Consider the following 20,705-nt stretch of genomic DNA (forward strand, 5'->3'; position numbering starts at 1 on the left):
CTTTGGCTCGGCTTCTGATATGATATTGTTCGCAATTCCGTTGGCGACGCGCGTGAAGGAGAATAAAACCTACACTTGCAAGATCAAATAATTAACTCTATGAGAGTAATTTTCCTTTAGAAATTATTTTTGCATTTTCCTTTTCCCCGTTCATTCTTTTCCCCAGTGAAGCTTCCGTCGATTCATGGCGGCGGGGTAGAACACTACTCTTCAAAAGATGCGCAACCTCAAAATCGTGCGCCTCGCCGAGGTGCAGCTTCAGAATGAACTCCCTTTGACAGCAACAGCTTGGGATACAGCTTCAGATGCTGTCGTTTGCACATTCGGGCCTTCTGCGTCCCAGCCAGTCATAGAGCTTCGCAGAAAGCGCCATGACGCCTATTTTTCGGACCCCGTAGGGGCGGATGCATTTGAAATCATCGCATCTTGGGATGCGCCATGCCCACTACCAGATCTGGAATGCGACAGGGTGCTCTCGCTGCACTACTTTGCTGACAATCTCACAGCCTGTCTGGTGCTGGAAGGAGGCGACATTGTCATTGTCCGTGAAGAACCCCTTCCTGGCGAGGACAAGATTGAGATTGTGGGTACTGTTGATGTTGGTATCACGGCTGCTGCATGGTCCCCCGATGAGGAGCTCCTGGCCTTGACTACGAGAGCCAACACTTTCCTTTACATGACGAGAGAATTCGAAAACGTTGCCGAAATTACTTTCACGCAGGAGGACCTCCGCGCCTCCCAGCATGTCTCTGTGGGCTGGGGAAAGCGCGAGACCCAGTTCCAGGGCAAGCGTGCCAAGGCTCTTCGTGATCCTACTGTCCCCGAGAAGGTGGACGAGGGTAAGTTGAGTGCTAGCGATGATGGAAAGACGACCATTAGCTGGCGTGGTGATGGTGCTTATGTTGCCGTGAATAGCATCGAAGCTGGCGTTAGACGTGCGATCCGGGTTTACTCGAGAGAGGGAACTTTGGATAGCGTCAGTGAGCCAGTGGATGGACTGGAAGGCGCCCTCAGCTGGAGACCCTCTGGCAACCTTCTTGCCGGTATCCAGCGCCGCGAAGATAGAACTGACGTGGTCTTCTTCGAAAGGAACGGCTTGCGCCATGGAGAATTCACTCTCCGCCTGACGGAAGAAGAACGGTCGACATGGGCTTCGAATATTCATTTGAGCTGGAATGTCGACTCAACGGTGCTTGCGGTGCAATTCCACGACAGAACCCAGTTCTGGACAACCGGCAACTACCACTACTACCTCAAGCAAGAAATTCCGATTGGAGTGAATGCAGAATATCCGTATCCATTCTCCTTGAAATGGCATCAGGAGAAGGCCTTACGATTCATTGCAGGGGCTTCAGGTAATTGATAAGTTGCAACTATCTATGGTCAGTTTTCTAATGCGTTTCAGGGTCGATGTTGGATGTGGACTTTGTTTTCGACGTATCTCAGGGATCCACCACCAGCCCGGATGATGTTGGCGCTGTTGCTGTCGTCGACGGAAGTAAGTCTCTCCACCATACATGTTTGACCGAACGTATTCTAACGGGCGGAAGAAATCCTCAAATTGACTCCTTTGAGGCTGGCGGGAGTTCCTCCTCCTATGGCTCACAATGAGCTGACACTAGACTCAAACATCGTTGATGTGGCATTCAGCAAGTCGGGAACGCGGATGGCTGTTCTTATGAAGGATCGGTTTTCCATCTTCCTTTGGTCTCTCAAATCGAGACCTGTTCCATCTCCAATCCTTGAATCTAGTTATCCTTTGTCGGACGCGCCTGATAGCCGACCCCGACAGATTGCCTTTGTAAACGAGCATGAAGTTTACATCCTCAAGGACAGTGGCCCGAACAACACTCAGATTGAACGCACTGCTTTGGAGACACGCACGACTCAAGTTGCTTATCAGGCAGAGAATTCCGAGCAAATCTTGTCAATGTTCACCTCCCTTGGGCATGAAGCTTTGTGGTTCTCTCACGTTAAAGCGCCTAACCAGCCGGTTACGTACTCCTATGTTTCCATGCCTTCCTCCGAGGAGTTCCAGATTTTGCCCTGGCTCGAGAGCCCGACAGTTGATACTTACTGGGCCAAGGCGGCGCAAATCTCTGAGGATGAGGTAAATCCTTCTTGAAACTCAGATTACGTTATGACTAACTTTTTGAAGCATGTTCTGGTCTCCATGACAAGATCCGGAGCCCTGTATGCCAATAAGCGGCTCCTTGCGAAGAACTGCACATCCTTCCTTGTAACCCAGGCCCATATTATGTTTACAACCTCCCTTCACCTGATCAAATTTGTGCACTTGACTACAGTGGAAGGTGAGAAATATGGACAGCCTACCAGCCCTAATCACATCAGCTAATCCCATTCTACAGAGATGGATATTCCTCCCGACACCCCCGAGACGGATGAACGATGCAGAAGTATTGAACGTGGCGGACGTCTGGTGACAGTGATGCCCACAACATTTGCTGTTATTCTGCAGATGCCCCGTGGAAACCTCGAAACCATCTATCCCAGAGCCCTCGTTCTGGCCGGTATCAGAAACTTCATTGACCGTAAAAACTACCGGGCTGCGTTTTTGACCTGTCGTAGTCAGATGGTGGATATGAATATCATTCACGACTATGCCCCGGAGCAATTCATGGACAACATCCAACTGTTTGTGGACCAGGTGAAGAAGATTGATTTTATTGACGAGTTTATCTCCCGTCTTAGGTATGCACATCACCTTGTATTCAAGGCATGCTGGCTGATTACTTTCCAGTGAGGAGGACGTTTCCCAGACTCTCTACAAAGACACCCTGAAAACACCGAAGGCAGACAATGCGCCGACCGGAATTGTTGCAGCAGCACCAAACAAGGGTAGCAAAGTCAACCGAATCTGCGACGCCTTTTTGTCAACTTTGGAGAAGCGCATTGACACCAACCTGCACAACCTGATCACTGCGCATGTCTGCAAGTCACCACCGGATCTTGAGTCCGGTCTGCAACTGGTTGCGCGCTTGAGAGGTCCGTATTCCAGACTCCCAGGTTCCTACTCAATACTTACCTCTCCTGCAGAACAATCGCCCGAACAGGCAGACGACGCAATCGAGCATATGTGCTTCCTGACGGATGCTAACCAGTTGTACGATAATGCGCTGGGGCTCTACGACCTCGAGCTCACCCTGCTCGTCGCCCAACAGGCCCAACGGGTGAGCAAGCATCCTTATCTGAAACCTTGTCGCTCGCACATACTAACCAACCGCACCAGGATCCCCGCGAGTACCTACCGTTCCTGCGCAAGTTGCAGCAGCAGCCCGAACTTCGCCGCTACTTCGAGATCGACAACTACCTGGGCCGGACATCCAAAGCCATCAAGCATCTACACGCTCTGAACGCCCACGATGAACTCCGCGCCTATACAATCAAGCACGTCCTTTACAAGGACGCCATCGACCTCTACAAGTACCAGGCGGAGCAACTGCGCGAGATGACGAACCTGTACGCCGACTACCTCTTCGACCGGTCCAAGTACAAGGAGGCAGGCATCGGTACGTACCCAATAACCACCCCTTCTCCCATTGCCAACACCCATCAAACTAACCACCACCACCACCCCGAATGCAGCTTACGAATCTCTGCAACTCTACACCGACGCCTACAAGAGCTACCACCTGGCCCATCTCTGGCGCGAATCCCTCTACTGCGCGATGCTCGTGCCCCTCACCCCCACGGAGCTAACCACGCACGCCACGGCCCTGATAAACACCCTAATCGAAGAATCCAAGGACTACATCTCAGCCGCAACCATCCACGCCGACCACCTACACGACATCCCCGGCGCATCACGGCTCCTCTGCCGAGCTTCCAAATTCTCCGAGGCAACGCGCCTCCTCACCCTGCACAACCAGGCCGCCTTAATCCCCGAGATCGTGGACACCGGCCTCGCTGACTCAATGGGCAGCATGACCGACCTGCTCGCGGACTTCCGCTCACAACTCAACGCCCAGGTGCCCCGGATCCGCGAACTGCGCGTCCGCCGCGCCACCGACCCACTGGCCTACTTCGGCGGCGACCCTACCCTCGGCGACGGGGCCGCGGGAGTGGATATCCCCGACAATGTGTCGTTGGCACCCACTGACGCTTCGACATTGGCGGGCCGGTCCATGTTCACGCGGTATACGGGCAACACGGGAAAGACAGGGAAGACGAGCTCGTCGCGGCATACGTCGAAGACGCGGAGGAAGGAGGAGAGGAAGCGTGCGCGTGGTAAGAAGGGCACGGTGTATGAGGAGGAGTACCTTGTTAATAGTGTGAGACGGTTGCTGGAGAGGGCGAACACGACGGTGAGTGAGGTGGAGGGCTTGGTTGATGCGTTGTTGAGGAGGGGCATGAGGGAGCGGGCGTTGGCGGTGGAGAAGGCGATGAGTGAGGTATTGAAGTTGTGTAAGGAGAGTCGGGAGGAGGTCTTTGGGGCTTTGGTGGCTGAGGCGGTTGGTGGACAGGCTGGGGAGGGTGATGCTGCGGAGGGGGAGAATGGAGCTGGTGCTGCCTTTGGGGAGGATGGGGTGCCTCATGCTACGGGAGGACAGAGTGTGTTTTGGGATAGTGTTACGGCTACGGCGAATGTTGGGAAGGGGAGGGAGGTGCCGGCGGTTAAGGAGATCAAGTTGTCGGCTTTGTTGAACTGAAGGGCTTTCCCTAGGTCATTTTTGCATTTGATAACGTTGTTATTCTTACTAGGTTTTACTAAAAAGTCATACATAGATCATTTAAAAATTCATGCAATCCGTCAAGTGTTTTGTTTATCATATTAAATGGGTATGGACTGAGAATAATGTTGAAGGGGCCCGAAAAGATGTCTATATTATATAGAGGGACACGACCTTCTACCATCGGAAGTGCTAGAAGGCCTGGTAGCCTGGGAAGTGTGCAATAGATGCAAAGCATATGGGTATCTTATCTCAAGGGTGTTCGGTGTGTGTGCGCGAAGACCCTCGATTCGTTTAGTTGCTGGTGTCTCAAGCCTCCCAGAATGAGATGAAGTCTCTAGGCAGAAAGGATATCGCCCTTCTCACTGACAAGATGCTGATCCACTGAGATGGGGCCCTCGCCAACACCGGTCAAGATCACACGGCTCACGCCATCCTTGAGCGACTCCACGGTGCGGGAGTCGATCTCATCCAGGGACACGCCGGGGGTGGTAACGTCCTTCAGAGGCGTGTAGAAGGGACCTTCCCAGCCCTCCGTCTTCTCACCAAGGATAGCCTTGACGGTACCGGCAACAAGCTCGGTATCCTTCTCAAGGTAGTAGATGACAGCGTTCGGGCCCGCATCGTAGGTGTACGCGCAGACGGTCCGGCCGATTGCGCGGTTAATATCATGGACGAGTCTGACGGCAGCGCGAGAGACGTCGTTCATGTAGAAGATCGGAGGCCAGGAGTCCAAGCAAGTGGCGTGGAAGCTGTTGGAGTCGCGCATCGTGATCTCTGCGAAGGCGGGGAAATCGCGGTTCTGGATGGCGGTCTCGATGGCAGCCATCCGCTCCGGAACAACAGTGCTCGCGCGGGTAGCAAAAAGGTTCGAGGTAGCGACGGTCGTCTGCATACCCTCAGTGCTGGGGACATCCTTCTTTGCGGCACTGACAACCAGGATGAGGGCACGCATTTCAGGCCAGTGAGACTGCGGCGCAACCTCCTCTGCCAAACTGTCGCTTCCATCCTCCAAGGATCCAGCGCGCCAGGCGACATAACCACCCATCAGAGAACGGCAGGCGGAACCAGAGCCCTGACGAGCGATGCGGCTCAGATCACGGGGCGACTGGGGCAGCTGGTAAAGGTCTGCCACGGCACGAACGAGGGCCGCAAACCCGGCAGCCGAACTGGCGAGACCGGCGGCGGTGGGGAAGTTGTTCTCGGAAACAATGCGAAGAGGGAAGCTGGACAGCTTGGGCAACGAGGGGTTTGCATCCTCGAGCTCGCGACGGTGGGCGCGCAGGCTGGCCAGACAAGCAAGTGTACGCTTAGAGGATTGGATGTCTTGGGGCTTGCCGTTCAGGGTGAGCTCGTCCTTGGCGGGGTAGAAAGGAGCGCAGGAAGCGGTGGTGAGCGTGCGGAGGGAACGCTGCGAAAGGGTGACGGAGAGAGAGGAGTTGGTAGGAAGGTTGAGAACAGCATCGCGCTTGCCCCAGTACCTTTTCAGTAACGATTAGAATCCACCAAGCGTACGTACTATCGGTGAGTGTAGAGGGGGAACATACTTGATGACGGCGATGTTGACGGGGGCGGTGGTGGTGGCCCGGAAGACCTGACTGTCAGCGGAGGCAGCCATTGTAGACGAATTGAGTCAAGCAAGAGTGTCTTGAAGACTTGAAGACCGAGAAAATGAGGAGGGAAGATAGAAAGAAACGTTCAGGGGCGAAGCTAAAGACGAGCGACGAAAAGGCGGGGGATTTCCTTGTTGGGAAAGTTCGGGGCTTTTGTTGTCGGGTTCCCGAGGCGGTGAGCGGCCAGAAATTTGTCCGCCTTTCCGTTCGATCCAATCGATTTGCAATCAAACCTCATTATCCCATCCATTCCTCTCGCTCCAAGTGTCGCGGCCGAATCTCCGTTTGTCTCTCCGTCCCGATCCTCACCTAGAACAATGGGTGCCGGTGCGAGTACTCCGTCACCCGAGCCGCCTGCGGCTGGTGTATGCCCTGTTGATCACAAAACCCGCGAGGCTTGGTTGCAGCAGCATCAAGCATCTGGCGGCGCTGCACCCCCTCATCCTCTACCCTCCGAAGATGGACAGCATTCGAAAGGCAAATCTCAAAGGCCTCTGTCGACCGACCGTGAAGTGAGCAGTATACCGCGCGCCATTGATACTACCTCCCAGCCGTCGAATGCCGACTCGTCAAATGCGCCCGCGTCACCCTACGCTGCTACGGCCGCATCGCACGGCACCCCATCCAATGCAGAAGCCGAAACAGGCCACGACCCGAATACTGGAAACTGGATCTATCCGTCAGAACGGCAATTCTTCGAAGCTCTTGTGCGCAAGGGCAACACTCCTAGCTCCACAACATCCGCCTCGGAACTGGCGACCACTGTCGCATCCATCATTCCCATCCACAACGCCGTCAATGAGCGCGCCTGGCAGCAGATCTTGCAATGGGAAAGTCGAGCTCCCATGTCGGACCCCGGCAGTAAAAAATGTGGAGGCCCAAAGCTGTATGCCTTCCGCGGTCTGGGTGTCGACCCGCAGTTCCTGAGCCCTCGCGCCCGTATAAATAACCTGATGGGCTACCAGCTCCCCTTTGATCGGCACGACTGGGTTGTAGAGAGATGCGGTGGTGAAAGGATCGAATATGTCATTGACTTCTACCAAGGGAAATCGTCGGGTGCAAACAATGCTCCCGGCCTGGCTGCCAATGCTGGGCCCGGCAAGCTTAGCTTCTACCTGGATGTTCGGCCAAAACTGAACACAGTAGAGGGCTGCCGGATGAGATTCAGCAAGTTTATGGGACTATGAAGCTCCCCAGTATTGTTCTTCTTGCGCTGCATCAGAGGCGAAAAACGGAGTTTTGGGAATGGTTTTGGGCAAGCAACGCAGTGTACAATTCGTGTATAACAGAAGCTATGTATGATATAGAGCATGGAAAGATAGAAACGGCAAATGTAAATAGAACATCCTCGCTCCTTATGCGCCTGAGAACCCATAGCGATCGACGTAACAGAACACAACAAGCCGCCTGCAGTAGCGAAAAAAGCACAAGCACATGCGTAGAGGTACATCGAGAGGATATCATCAAGATAGAGGACAGTCATGATGTGCGACATCCGGTGTCGTGGTTGCGGGGTGTGGAAGCGAGAATACAGAATTAACGCTCAAGTCTATCCCAGGGTTGCCGCCAGGACGATGATGGTAAGGATAACAGCAAGAATGACAAGCAGACAGCAAGCCTTGTTGCGCGCATTCTTCTGGTACCGGCTGGCGCTACGGAGCTCGACGTTTGCTCCACGAGTGTCATCGCCAACTCGTTCAACGTTCTCGCTGATAATATCAAGCTGTCCACCTTGCTCATGGACAATGTGAGCCACGTCCCGGAACAGTTCATTGAGTTCGCCAACGCTCTGCTCAATGTTGCGGATCTCAGCCTCGCGCTCGATAATGAGGGCCTCCTGGAAGTCCACTTCGTCCTGATTCGCAAGGCGGGGCTGTTCCTCCAACAATTGGTCTTGCTGTTGCTGCGGCTGATGGTCACCTCCGGAACCAGGCTCCGCTTCGTCTACGGCAGTCCGAGCTGCTGCTGCGGATGCCCGTTGCTTCTCCAAGGCACGACGCTGAACAGTCTGGAACTCTTCTAGGGTAGATTTAAATTCGGACGATAGCTTCTGCTGAGTCCATTTTTGGGAAGGCTGGTGTGAAATACATTAGTATTGCTTGTTCGGTCGCAGCGCAGTGGAGGGGTTATATATGGGCGTAACATACACTGACATCCTCCCATGTCTGGACCTTCTTAATCCCTTCTGCGACATCCCTGAAACCCCCCCGAGTATCCTCCAGGAGCTTGTGGACTCTCTCGCGCACACGCTCAGTGTCTCGCCTCGTTCCCAGAAGGGCAATCTGATCGGACAACCGAGTGATGTTGGAGGTCAGGGTAAACAGTTGGTTGGAGAGACCCTCGGTCAAACGATGGAATTCGGGGTCATCGCGATACTGGGGATCGTCGGAGCGACGGAAAGTTGTAGGCTGTGCCTCTAGCGAGTTCAAGCGATCAAACGACATGGCGGAATGAGATGCGACAGTGGATGGATGAAGGTGGGATCATTCGGCCGATGCAACCGGCCGGCTCTCTCCCTGCTAAAGTAGTAGTACGTTATCGCTGTCAGGTGTCGACGGTTGCCTGGCCGCATAGATGCCATGATTCGCAGGCTGCCACTCACCTGACGCCATCGATGGCTGGTTGAGTGTCACATGACATGCCGTTTGTGGCTGGTGCGTGTTTTGATGCTTTGCCCGAAAAGCTTCACTTTATTGTCGCATCCGACGCCAACACTCCTCCTTGAAGCTCCACTTGCCCCCCTTCGGAGCTTTCCGTTCTGACAGGCTGACCGGATACCTCAATTCCTCCTGTCATCTGATCATGCAGTGAAATTGCTGTGTCTCTTCTCTCCCTAGAGATCTCACAGTCCCTCTTCCACCTTGCACCATGGCTGCAGCACAGCCTCGCCCGTATCGGCGCATCTTGACTTCTGCGCTGCACAGACGATTCGTTCATGCGTCGGCACTGGCGCTTCTGGTCTGCTATGTAGTGGCATTTGCTATTGGCGATAAGTCGTCTTGTAAGTTTACACCAACACCGAGCGGCGTTTGACAAGCTGTGATCGCTAACCAGCTGTGATATCCCGATAGTCTTGTGGGCTTGGTTCCCCATTGGAGGATGTGGAGTTCGCACAGTTCTTCTCTTCCTCTGCAGTCTCGTTGTCTTCGTCCTCCGTGTTGGTCAGATGCACATCGGTGCCAGGACAACCTCCTCCCCGCTTAGCACCTTCAAATACCTCGTTCCCCTCGACGTTATACAGACTTTTGGCTGGTACTTGTTCTCCGCCTGGTGGTTCACTGAAATCTACAGGTGGTCTTCTTCAAGTAGCGCACACCTGGAATTGGTGAACCGAGCTAGGTATGTTTCCTGCGACGACGAGCTCAAGCGGTTCTCTTGAATTCGCCTAACTAGTTATGCTAGACCTCACGAACGAGCAAGCTTAAACGAAAGAGCAATCTACCTTTATACCTACCACTTTCTCCTGGCAGTCGCGCAGTCAGTGGTTCATCTTTACTACGACTACGATCGCGTCCCTCTTCCCGTTGCCAGGAGGGTCGCTGGCTCCGCTGATGAAGATAGCCGGCAGGAGCAATCGATCTCTAAACGCCTCCAGTCAGCATTGCCGCAGCTCATCAAGGATGGGATGAAACGGAGTATCTTGGTTGCCATTCTTTGCCCATTCGCATACGCCTTCGTCCTCCGGCGCCCGGCATGGAGCACTACACTGTACTTTGCAAAGCTATTCTGGGATTTCCCGAGATCCGCCGCATCCCCTCCCGGCATTATCCCGCCAATCCTCGGAGTTATCGTGCGAACTTTGATTTCAGGAGGCCTCCTGGTTCTCTGCTGGCAGACAGCTAACCTCTTTTTCTCCGTGTTCCTCAGCAAAGAGCCGCTCAAGCGAGGCCAGCCCTTGACGGCTGAAGCCAAGGATCCCAACGGCAGCTTGCTGAATGGACTAAAAGCAAAGAAGGAAACCGTTCGCGCTTTTGCATTCTGGGAGCTGTACTTCATCAGCCAGAGATTCCCTGACCGCCGAAAAGCCATCTTCAACGACATCGATCGCGAGGAGGGTGCAGCTTGGTCGCAAATCCTGCAAGCCGCCACAGATGTCATCACGGGCGTTACCACTCGCATCAGCGAGGCTAAGAATCCATCATCTGGCCCTAAGCCTGCACCAGTCCAGCAGTCCGAGCCCGTCCTTCACTCCCTGCCACGGCTGACGGACCCCCCTAAGGCGGACAACATCTTCGCTCCGTCCCCCAAGGCAACAACTCGCCAACAAAAGTTCGGCGAAGCCCTCACCACCACCGCCAGAGCCTACGGCAACTCCCCAGACTGGACGCCTACCGCACGCGCCAAAGCCCGCGATGTCTTGGACCGCGCCTCCTCCGCCATGCTGAGCCCTGAACGCAAGCAGAAGCTGCTCGGTTCCTCCCAGGAGCTCAAGATGCTCACCGCGCCATCAACTAGCAAGCCCGAGAACCTGCACCCCTTCCTCGCTCAGCTCCTCCGCTCTCCACTAGGCCGACTCTTCCGCCAAACCTACGCTCGTCGCCTCTCCGGCATTGTCCTCGGCACACCCCACGCCAACCTCTGCTCCGTCATCGACGCCACCGAATCCCTCACCTGCCTTCTCATCAAGAGTCTCGCGGAGGACCAATACGGAAAGGTCCAAGCCGACGTAGCCACCGTCGTACGCCTACTGGCCGATACCATCACGACCCTCGAACCTTTCATTAACGGCGGCCTCGATGCTCACTGGACAGACGTCAACTTCCCCCCATCCAGCAACCCAAAAGCACAAGCTGCGGCTCGCCGTGTCCCTGATGTCGACCTCGTCCTGGACACAATGAAGGCATCCCTCAAGGACCTTCTGTCTTCCTTCGGCCCTTACTTCAAGAACCTCGGCCTTGGAGCCAAGGACTTACGACTGGCCAAGGAAGCAGCCGGTGTCGTGGAAGAGGATCCCTTTAACTAAGGGCAGTGCGCGTGGGGCGCATGTAGTGTACGTATTGATTGGGGGCCTGATTCGGGAGTTGGAGTGTGTCCTTGATTGTTTGCTTGCTTTACCGCTTTTATCACATCACCCATTCAACTTCCCACAAGAGATGTCCCTGTTGTCCTTGTTGTATGGCACATCTAACTGACTCCATCCATCTAGCGCGCCACGGTCACGTGCTCCAATGGATAGACACAGTTAGCTTTGGTGTCGCTTTCTTCACTACCTTTCGATATTATTGTTGTTTGTTCGTGGCTGGTATTTCTTTCATAATGCCCCCTTCCCTTTGGAAAAGTTACGACCTAGACTCTGTGGGTTTTGGCTATGCATTGCTCTGGCGTTAAGTGGGCAGGCAGTATAACTGGCTGTATGTATGTATTATTTACTTATTTACTTCATTTAGTGAATGAGAGGGTTTAGAGTTCATTTACTATACTTACTACCAACACGAACTTCCTGGGGTGCGAAAATATTCTCTATGTGCCACTTGGATAGTAGTTAGTAGTTCGAAGAGTGTCTATATCCGTCCATAGATGGAATTTAAGTTTTTTCTTAATTCTACTTTAGGTATATACATATACCCAGCACGCAGCCAGGTTCAGAGATGTTCTAACATGGACATACATATTCCAAGACAACAAGACATGTAGATAGATAGGCGCATTCAAAGCAGGCTGGTCGAATCGTCATCGCCGTATAATGCTCGGAAAGGTGTGAATGAGGTTGAAAGAAAAGGTGACACAAAGGGAAAAAGAAATCAAGCAGGCCATTAATGCAAACCCAAACTCACGATCAGCCGCCCCGCCAAAGATCATCCCGTCCAGGACTCCGAGTTTTGTTATCGCCAAAGAAACAGATTTGAAAAGAAAGATGTTTCCGTCATGTCACATCAATACCACTGTGCCCCGAGATCCGTTTTATAATCCCCCCCTTTTCCCGGTGTTATTTTGATACCCAGATTCCCCGTTATATGCTAAATGCGTCAAAGATTCAGGACCACAAATGGAAAATCCCCGCTGAACGCCAGGTTGGATCATGGGCGCAGTGCTGTAATAGATAGGGAGAAAGGTGTGTATGTATATAGAGAAGGTTAAGTGAAGTATGCTCTTACTAAGAGCATTGTTCTCTTTCAGCAATCGGCCGGCGTGGGCGGAATTAAACCCCACAAGGCACATTTGCTGTCAGCAACCACTGAGGACCTCGTTGATTTTGTTTGATGCAAGCGTCCCACTTCCATTGCCGCCAGAATTTTTGGGCTCGGGAGGTGCCTCTTCCTTCATGCAGGCGTTCTCTAAAATGTTGGTCCACTTCCCGCTCGTACCAGCATGGCTGTGTTTCAGATGTTGTCGGAAATGGTCCGCACGATAGAACTTCTTCGCATTGTTGCACTCTCCAAACTTGTGCACTGCAGTGAGATGCTCGAATCTGCGGTCCCAGTCTGGCTGGGGGAAATTCGGGAATTCTTCACCACAGTATCCGCAAATGTCGTGAGAAGGCCCAGAGCTCGTTTGGGCCGAAGAAGACGAAGGATGGAACGCTGCTTGGTATCCCGGAAGTGCTGCACAAGACCAAGAGTGACGCCGCAAATGGAGAGAATTCTGATGACGCTCCGCCTCGTTTTTGTTCTTGAACCGATTGTTGCAATATAAGCATGAGTACTGCTTCTCCATCTCATGGGCGCTTTAAAGGTATTAGACGAGACAAATAAAAAGCAAGAGGCTAGACGAAACTTACCGGAGTTCCTCTGGACTGTCGAACTTTTTGGGCTTCTTAGGACAACAATCGCAAATATACAGTCCACCCATCTTAGGACCTGCTGGCTTTGGCAAGGCAAGTGACGTCTGCATAGATACTTTCCGAGCAGTGTCGACACTAGATGGTTCTAAGGTGCCGGTACTTGGGGGATTTCGAGAGATGGACGAGCCCGGAAGATTCACAGGAGAACTAGGATTGAGAATCGACTTGTCATGGAAGGTATCAAGATCGGAATTGGGCGACAGTCCCCCGGGTGAGCGATCATAGCTCGTCATGCTGCTTGCCCCCAAAGAGAAGGCCGCAGAGGAGTAAGACCCAGATGTTCGTAGGCTCAATGATGAAGCAGCTGAGAGGCTTCCATGACTGGGTGCATAAGGAACATTGACCGATAGAGAGTTGCCAAATGGATGGCCGCTTGTCCGTCGCTGGGAGAGGTCACCGTTACTCGTGGCCACGTTAAGTACATGCCTATCGCCATTAATCGGCTCACGGGGAGGAGAGGATGCCCTCCGCTTCGTGCCTGGCTTAGTAGCTTCCAGATAAGGTGGCGTTGCTTGTCGGACATTGAAGATTCGTGGAGGCAGAGATTCGTCGGTTGAAAAATCACCTTCTATATCAGAGAAGACGCCTTGATCGTAGCTTCCTCGGTTTGATCGACTGGGCAGACTGGTAGTTTCATCGAATAAGGGAGTCGTTCCACCGCCGCGACGGCGCGACAAGTCGCGCATGTACCCTGGTTGGTCATAGTCCACCGCAGACGATGGGGCACTACTCTCAACGCTTGGACTTCGCCCTCCGACATAATCTTTCCAGCCGATCTTGGTCCCAGGCGATACCCCACCTGACTGGTAGCTACTCGGCCACCTGACATCAAGGCTAGACCCCTCGGAACCACCGGGAGAAGGGAGACCACCAAAATTCCTCGAGGGTATGGTGAGTGTCGAAAGTAAGCCCTTGTTCTCGCTACCGGAGCTGATAGACTGTCGTGGAGAAAGCGGTTTCCCTATTTTCGACAAGAGGTGTTGGTCGTAGGCATCTGATGAATCCTTCACGCTTCGTCGAGAGAAGTCTCTTTCTCCCTTCAAGATCGGGCTGGGACTATTGACTGAAATGGCATTCCGGAACCCTTCATCCATCGGTGGTGGGGGTTCGATTCTAATGTGAGCCTCGGGGCTCCTAGAGAAAGGTAAACCGCTGTGTCGACCATCTAACTCGTCGATAGCCATTCTATCACTTTGAGGCGAAGCTTCCGGGCGACGGTGACCGCCGAGGAGACTCGAGTTGGGATTTATCGGTGCGAGTTTGTGTGGCCCTCTAACATTCGCATGTAGCCAGCCAGCGTCATAGCCGTCCTCGAGGTCACTGATTCGGGGTGGTGGGGGTAGTGGCGGAGGAGCGAGATTGCTCATTGAATTCGTTGGAATAGGCATAGGTCCCGAGAACGATTGCCCGGGCATATTACAGGGCGACCTGGCGGGGGAATTCTGACGGTCGAAGCTACCACTGTTGAAGTCATACACGTTAATCGAAGGAGGCGCAATTCGCGGAATGTCCATCGTACACAGAAGGTGGCGAGAAGCTGTTCATGGACAACAGAAAGGAATGGTCAAGGCTGTGTAAGTTTGCACTGTCGTAAACGACACAAAGCAGTGTATATCGCTCTCGTGAATGGCTCGCGACGCCGGTGCCGAAAGCTGTGCCGAAAGATGGATGTTCTCGACAGAAGAACCTGCTTCTAGACCCCGTTCCAGATGCTGCGGGGGATGTCGGTAAATGAGTGGACGAAGTCGAATGGTTGCTCAGCAGCAGGGAAGTGGCAATTCGGATAGATTAAGCTTATGTCCTGGGTAGTCAGGTGAATTTGATCACAGACAGAATATCGAACGAGAGCACACTACCTGACTAGGAAAAGCTTTAGAGTTCACTTTGGAAAAAGCCGTTGAAAGTACCAGCGATCAACTGTGTTGGTGCCTTTCTGTCAGTTGCGCACAAGTTTGCGAAACTGTCTGTGTGCCATGAAATTGCCGGATAGCGGCAACTTAACAACGAACAGCGCAGGGACCACAAAACATGCTGAAGAATATTGACTGGATTAGAATGGCGCTCGAGGATGGGTGCGAATTTCAATGGGTCGAGAATGAGAAGAGAATCAGTAAGAAACGGGCTGATTATTCAATGCCTACACTTGGAGGCTTGAAGTTGATCGACACCTGAAGATGCTTTCACTAAAAAACCGGCTACTCGTAAGTGAGCTAGTTGGCGCGTAAAAAGGATGAAGTAAGAAGAGAAGGAGAACGAGGAGAAAGAGGCGAAAATGGGATGTTGTCAGAGAGCTGAAAGTCAGCGACCAGAAGGCGGATTGAGGCGCAATGCTAAAGGCGGCGGAAAGAATGGCTTGAGGGCGATGGCGGGCGGAGGTCGCGGAGGCGAAAAAGAAGACCTGCAGAACCCTGTGGTGGAGGTACTGGAACTGCCGTGCTAGGCGCAGTGGATATGAGAACCGGGAACGGAGGTGAATATTTGTGGTAGCGGATCAAGAAAGTAAGAGACGTGGTGTTGATGTAGTAGATAGATAGATAGATAGGTGAAGTAGAATGGCAGAGGATGGTGGTTGCAGACCCCGGCCTTACTTGTCCCTACAAGGCTCGGGGAAAGGAAATGGGCTGTATTTGCAAGGACTAATTCCCTGTTTTTCGTTTGTCTCACAGTCGGAGGGTCTCGATTTGAGTCTCAACTTCGGAGGCGCCCAGGAGACTGGCAGGATTCAAGGCTGGAAGGGGGGAGATGAAGAGAATAGTGGTTGATACGCCCAGGCAGAGGAAGTTGAAGAGAGGAGAATGGAGGGAAGAAGGCAAGAAACGCAGATAATATTAAGGTCGTCTGCGATGATGATACAACATTGGTATTTGAACATCCGTTTCAAACTGGAGTTTGGTCCGGGTGGGCACCTTTGAAGTTGGGCTGGCCAACGGGAGCAGCGTGCCTTTTCCTTCAATGTCACGGCGGTAATGCACGCAGCACCAGCGGCAAATGAAATTTGCAAGGCCAGAAATTCGAAGGGGGGCATGTATGGAGTATAATACCCTTCTAGTAATCTGCCTACCGGGCTGAATGGAGCAGAGAAGCTCCAGTGAAGGAGACAAAACAGCAGAGCCAGGAATAATAACTAAACATTTATATTTATGATTGAAGCATTGATCGCAACTACTCTTAAGGCCACATTGTTCCTCCACTTGTCAGCACTTCCTTTTCCCCATCCCCTTTTCCCTCGTTTTTATTATTTCTCCTTCCCCCCAAAAACCCCCTCCTTTTGCCCTTGCCTTGTTTGACCATCAACTGCGAAAACTACTTGCCGCTCGTCAGATTACATGTGGTGGTTATTGCAGTACGGCAAACCGTAAAATTACCCGATACATACATGACAAGGCCCTTTCTCCCAAAAGTCAAAGCAGCCTGGAAGGAATCATAACATCCAGAAAGAATCTAATCAGACAACAAACCACACAACCAGCCGTTCAAGGCAACTGGGAACTGTCTTTCTCCTTACCGTGAATTTGACATTCTTTTGATATTCCTTCAATGGGGCCTTGTCCAGTCACTCTTAACCTAATTTTCTGGGCTCGAGAACCGCGCCGTTGCCACAGCCCACGCGGGATAGTAGAAAATCGTCGACCAGTTTGTATGGATCAGCCAGGATATTAATTAATCGGAGGGGCTTTAAAGGTAAGCAAGCGTAATCGCATGAATCATTTAATATCAGCTTCAAGGGCCTCATTTATCAAATCTTTAAGTGAGGTGCAAGCAGTATGACACGGCCAAACACATGCTCACTCACTGGAGCTTCCGTAAGCCTTCTACGCCGTCCCTAAACGATAGTATAACCTACCTTCCCGTTTGGGATTTCCCTACGAAAGTTTAATCCGCCTTATGTCTTCAGACCATGCTTATGCGTGTCCCGTATCGACCTCTCCACCTTGCATACTGCCATGCAGGCGGAATTCCGTAAGGCAAGTGCCTCAGGAGGAAAATAATTCGCCCGCCTAAAAGTAGAGGAGGGGGTGGTATTATGTGTGTGGGTTTTTGGGGTGATACCCCATAGTCCTCGATATCCATTGTCACCCGGGTTAATTAAAGGTGAAGCTGGTCAGTCCTCAAAGTGATGAGAGTACAGTACTATTGACGGCAGAAGAGGGGACACGCATTGGATATCACAGAACTAGGAGTCCCCACGTGTCTGGTTTTCTTTCTTATAACTCCCTTCCCCCTCTCTCTTGTCCCCATCCGCAAGGCGGCAAATAATAAACACAGGATCGTTATGACTGAAACCCGAGCAGGCATCTATGTACCACAAAAGGTATCTTGTTCAACCAGGAGCTACAGAAACATGAATTAGGAAGCTTGGATCCAACAGACCGAACCGAGTCAGGGAACTGCAGGTGGAAAGCGGCCAGGACTTATTCCAGATGCAGAGCGGTGAAGCCGCGGGCTAACCGGATTGGTTCTGACAGTGCAAGGACGACTGGAGACGGTTAGATTGGAATGAGGCAGTGCTGGTAGTTCAGCTTTTAGTGCCATGTTGATTCTTCGGCACTCTGCTCAACTTGTGTCCCACTGGATGCCAGCCATTACCTCTGACAACGTCCCATAGGCCCGTCTTGCTTCCCCTTCTCCAGTCAGTGCTCCATCACTATTACTTACACCATTGGGTTATGGTGGTAATGGTGGGAAAGCAAAAAGGGAAAAACAAGGGTTTTTGCCGCCATCAGATAATGAGGGCGTGAAGTTTCCAGGACACAATAATCAATCAAAAGTGGCAGATTGAATACGTTAAGAGGGGCCCGTTCTCCACGGTGGTAACTCCTAGGCGAATGCTCCCCATGTAATTGTAAGCAATATTCTCATTTTCAGTCCAAGGCGACCAAGTTCTTGTCAGGTACCTCTCATCGGCTTAGCGCTCATCCAGACGTTCCGGTGATACATGCCCCCAGCTACAAGATACTGCGTCGAGCGACTGCGGGTCATACTAGATACATACAGTGGTACACTCTTCATTCTGAAGAAATGAACGTTTCGAATTTGATAGGGGAGACTTAAATACGGAAAACACCGGGGCTGGCTAGCCCAATCTCAAGTATATTATCACAATCATTATTATGTCTGCTTGTTTCTTACTAAAACCTTTCTAAGGTGTACCTTCAGCCCGGTACACAGTTACCTAGAAGTTGCCAAAAGAGTGGTATGCAGCAAGTGTGGTTGCTTTGCTTTGCCCATTATTTTCTCCGTCGCCTTACCCGCGCGCGTCCATTTTTCGACAAATACAGGGACAGCATCAATTTTTAGGTTTTACGAAAATTACCGCCACCTTTTCTTTTTTCCCTTTCATCATCATCATCCTCCTCCTTCATCGTCATCACCATAATCATCACACAACTCTCCTCCAATTCAGGGATAATTCCAGAAAAGAGGACCATACAACCATCCAGGGTAGGCAATAACTTACCAGCGGCAGGGGCCCTAAAGCCGACCAGGCCGGAGTAGGGTACCGAGTGCATCCTAAGCCCAAGTACTTTTCCAACCGACTCCAACTTTCCATGGCGCCCCACTGTGAGTTGTTGCGGAAGACCGTCACAATGATTATTAGTGGCCCTGTTGGGCTTGACCCACTGCCAATCATGGTCTAGCGGGATCCACTTTTGGCCTTAGATACATGCACTGCCACATTGCTGTCATTTGGCATTTCCCCCCGTCGCACCTTGCGATCCGAGGAACTCCCTGGAAACCACCGGATAACTGGCATAAGGGGATGTTGTGTAGGGAAAAGAAGGGGGGGAAAGGCGGGCCATGATTTCTAGGTAATTAAATCTTTTATTTTTCATTTTCAAAGGGCTGAAAATTAAGCGAGCAGTGCTGGCTCGTGGAATTCAACATCAGAGGGGTGGGTGACCATCGATACTTGATAAGTAGATAACGCTCTACGGTGAAGAATAGCAACAATCAAAAGGCACAACGCCAAATAGTGTTAGACAAGGAAATAAAAAAATGAAAATAAAAATAAAACACACCCTTCGGACTGGGCAAAAGAGAGACACGAAAATTCTGAACATAACTCGCGGAGTAAGCCAAATTTTGATTTAATTGATCTTGTTTCCTGCTTCCCTGTGGATCATCAGTTGATTGTCCCTTCCCCCTCTCGTCCAGTTTTCCCTGCTCGCTCTGTTTCTCTCTGACTCTCTCTCTCTCAAACTGCCAGCCAGCCGGCAAGCAAAGTCGGCCCTCGTCTCGTGTCCAGTGCCATACCAAGTAAAGTAAGTAACCTATAATCCGGACTTAACGGATCGGATGTAACAAGCAAACTTCTATCCGTCCTCCGTCTGAGGTACCAGAAAAAGGGATCAGGAGTAAACTGTAAAAAAATAATAAAATAATGACGACAATTATAAAATCAAAAAAAAAATTAGGAGGGGCAAGACGGACCTACGTACACAGTACAAGGCAACCTTTTTTGCAAACCCCAAGTACGTAGTCTAGTCCATCAGACTCTAGTTATAGTTTCACGGAATGAAAGTATCTAATTCGTAAACAATTCAACTAAACTAACAAGTAACGAACCCCATTTTTGCCACAATCAGCCTGAATTCCTGCCTGGACCATATATTTCACGAATCTATTGTGTAAAGTGCAATCAATCAATGCGCACCACACACACGGCATCGTCTGCGGTATTAATGACAATCCACCACTCAATCTCTACGGCCAAGAAATGGGGCTGGGGAGGGGACTCAATAAAACTTCTTTTTCCTCTATAATTCTAGTAGCGAACTAGCTATAGTATACATATTTTTGGGCGAATCTTACGCGCCCACCGACAAACTCAACCCAACTAAACCCAACCGTCGCACAGACTGAACACGCATTCATGCATCCACAGCTTAGTTAGTCGTTACCCAGGTGGTAGTGGTGGTTATGGTGGTGGCAATTCGGGGAAATACACCGTTTGTGTGGCCCTTCGGGTTTCCTCACAATCAGTTACTAAATATCCATCTACTACTATCTGGGTAAGTAAGTCCTTCAAGAATTTCAATTATCGGACTTTATTGGCCCGATTCGTGCAGGGCAGCATGACTATGGACAACTAATATGGCTTGCAAGGCCAATGGGACCCCCGGTCGCCCCTGTGTCCAGTCCGCCTACCTACGCTACTGATCTAACTCCATGGGCACTTAGTGCAGCAGGGGTGGAACATCAGATAACCATGTCTCCTTTAATTAGTTACTATACTACTGTAAGTAAGTAGGTCATTAATGCGCTGGTTGGGATGGTCGCCCCGTGTATTGTCACCCCCATGCTGTAAGGCGCCAGAGACAGTGAGACAGGTACAATCAGTTGGAAAGAGAAAAAAGGATTAAGGCAACCCGCGCAAGCAAGGAAAAGAACACGAAGGAATGAGTGGTAATAATTGTCCGAGGAGAAAGGTCGGGTCAGGCTTAGTATCTCTTGTACAAAAAAGCGCCGTCAGCCTTAAGCCCTAAGGGGCTGCAGACTAAATCTCGTGCACAGGCCGTGTCTTGAATTAGTGGTCGATAGTTGATAGGTATCATGATAGTAGTTTCCGACCCTGCAAAGCAACGATCACCTACCGCACCTATTTCTGGTCATATCAAA

General features: G+C 51.6%; 7 protein-coding genes across 7 annotated transcripts; 3 read left to right on the top strand and 4 right to left on the bottom strand.

Annotated features, from left to right (window-relative positions):
* Positions 1 to 44: 44 nt before the first annotated feature.
* On the top strand, positions 45 to 4,780 carry BDQ94DRAFT_178151 (Elongator subunit IKI3). Its single transcript, XM_026773066.1, has 9 exons — positions 45 to 1,355; positions 1,406 to 1,498; positions 1,551 to 2,110; positions 2,159 to 2,312; positions 2,370 to 2,712; positions 2,762 to 3,006; positions 3,058 to 3,191; positions 3,251 to 3,530; positions 3,607 to 4,780. The coding sequence occupies exons 1-9, from the start codon at positions 218 to 220 to the stop codon at positions 4,668 to 4,670; spliced, it is 4,011 nt and encodes a 1,336-aa protein (XP_026627181.1). The 5' UTR covers positions 45 to 217; the 3' UTR covers positions 4,671 to 4,780.
* Position 4,781: 1 nt separating this feature from the next.
* On the bottom strand, positions 4,782 to 6,452 carry mvd1 (diphosphomevalonate decarboxylase MVD1). Its single transcript, XM_026775287.1, has 2 exons — positions 6,239 to 6,452; positions 4,782 to 6,172 (listed from the first exon to the last, which is right to left on the bottom strand). The coding sequence occupies exons 1-2, from the start codon at positions 6,307 to 6,309 to the stop codon at positions 5,029 to 5,031; spliced, it is 1,215 nt and encodes a 404-aa protein (XP_026627182.1). The 5' UTR covers positions 6,310 to 6,452; the 3' UTR covers positions 4,782 to 5,028.
* A 93-nt stretch (positions 6,453 to 6,545) lies between these two features.
* Positions 6,546 to 7,672, top strand: BDQ94DRAFT_23381 (cytochrome c1 heme lyase CYT2). Its single transcript, XM_026775288.1, has one exon. It carries the CDS (start codon positions 6,622 to 6,624, stop codon positions 7,489 to 7,491), a length of 870 nt encoding a protein of 289 aa, XP_026627183.1. The 5' UTR covers positions 6,546 to 6,621; the 3' UTR covers positions 7,492 to 7,672.
* On the bottom strand, positions 7,226 to 8,818 carry BDQ94DRAFT_142189 (SNAP receptor PEP12). Its single transcript, XM_026765985.1, has 2 exons — positions 8,452 to 8,818; positions 7,226 to 8,378 (listed from the first exon to the last, which is right to left on the bottom strand). The coding sequence occupies exons 1-2, from the start codon at positions 8,746 to 8,748 to the stop codon at positions 7,854 to 7,856; spliced, it is 822 nt and encodes a 273-aa protein (XP_026627184.1). The 5' UTR covers positions 8,749 to 8,818; the 3' UTR covers positions 7,226 to 7,853.
* Positions 8,819 to 9,172: 354 nt separating this feature from the next.
* On the top strand, positions 9,173 to 11,806 carry BDQ94DRAFT_178153 (nucleoporin NDC1; the record flags this gene model as incomplete). Its single annotated transcript, XM_026773067.1, has 3 exons — positions 9,173 to 9,305; positions 9,376 to 9,643; positions 9,707 to 11,806. The coding sequence occupies 3 exons, from the start codon at positions 9,173 to 9,175 to the stop codon at positions 11,265 to 11,267; spliced, it is 1,962 nt and encodes a 653-aa protein (XP_026627185.1). The 3' UTR covers positions 11,268 to 11,806.
* Positions 11,807 to 12,469: 663 nt separating this feature from the next.
* znfA (putative C2H2 finger domain protein) lies at positions 12,470 to 14,599 on the bottom strand (the record flags this gene model as incomplete). The annotated part of the gene is made up of 2 exons (XM_026771345.1): positions 12,470 to 12,968; positions 13,023 to 14,599. 2 exons carry the CDS (start codon positions 14,597 to 14,599, stop codon positions 12,470 to 12,472), a joined length of 2,076 nt encoding a protein of 691 aa, XP_026627186.1.
* Positions 14,600 to 18,843: 4,244 nt separating this feature from the next.
* On the bottom strand, positions 18,844 to 19,569 carry BDQ94DRAFT_142199 (uncharacterized protein). Its single transcript, XM_026765986.1, has 2 exons — positions 19,294 to 19,569; positions 18,844 to 19,157 (listed from the first exon to the last, which is right to left on the bottom strand). The coding sequence occupies exons 1-2, from the start codon at positions 19,336 to 19,338 to the stop codon at positions 19,038 to 19,040; spliced, it is 165 nt and encodes a 54-aa protein (XP_026627187.1). The 5' UTR covers positions 19,339 to 19,569; the 3' UTR covers positions 18,844 to 19,037.
* Positions 19,570 to 20,705: the final 1,136 nt, after the last annotated feature.

Source organism: Aspergillus welwitschiae, assembly GCF_003344945.1.
Source record: "Aspergillus welwitschiae strain CBS 139.54b unplaced genomic scaffold BDQ94scaffold_13, whole genome shotgun sequence".
In the NCBI taxonomy this organism is placed as follows: domain Eukaryota; kingdom Fungi; phylum Ascomycota; class Eurotiomycetes; order Eurotiales; family Aspergillaceae; genus Aspergillus; species Aspergillus welwitschiae.

Bases quoted from the DNA above. Each gene is read 5' to 3' on its own strand.
- mvd1 (XM_026775287.1), bottom strand. From the start codon at position 6,309: ATGGCTGCCTCCGCTGACAGTCAGGTCTTCCGGGCCACCACCACCGCC. The intron at 6,173-6,238 runs GTATGTTCCCCC...GTTACTGAAAAG, and splicing joins GTCAACATCGCCGTCATCAA to GTACTGGGGCAAGCGCGATG.
- BDQ94DRAFT_23381 (XM_026775288.1), top strand. From the start codon at position 6,622: ATGGGTGCCGGTGCGAGTACTCCGTCACCCGAGCCGCCTGCGGCTGGT.
- BDQ94DRAFT_178151 (XM_026773066.1), top strand. From the start codon at position 218: ATGCGCAACCTCAAAATCGTGCGCCTCGCCGAGGTGCAGCTTCAGAAT. The intron at 2,313-2,369 runs GTGAGAAATATG...CCCATTCTACAG, and splicing joins GCACTTGACTACAGTGGAAG to AGATGGATATTCCTCCCGAC. The intron at 2,713-2,761 runs GTATGCACATCA...ATTACTTTCCAG, and splicing joins GAGTTTATCTCCCGTCTTAG to TGAGGAGGACGTTTCCCAGA.
- BDQ94DRAFT_142189 (XM_026765985.1), bottom strand. From the start codon at position 8,748: ATGTCGTTTGATCGCTTGAACTCGCTAGAGGCACAGCCTACAACTTTC. The intron at 8,379-8,451 runs GTATGTTACGCC...ATTTCACACCAG, and splicing joins AGACATGGGAGGATGTCAGT to CCTTCCCAAAAATGGACTCA.
- BDQ94DRAFT_142199 (XM_026765986.1), bottom strand. From the start codon at position 19,338: ATGGCACTGGACACGAGACGAGGGCCGACTTTGCTTGCCGGCTGG. The intron at 19,158-19,293 runs CTGGCAGTTTGA...AATTTGGCTTAC, and splicing joins CGACTTTGCTTGCCGGCTGG to TCCGCGAGTTATGTTCAGAA.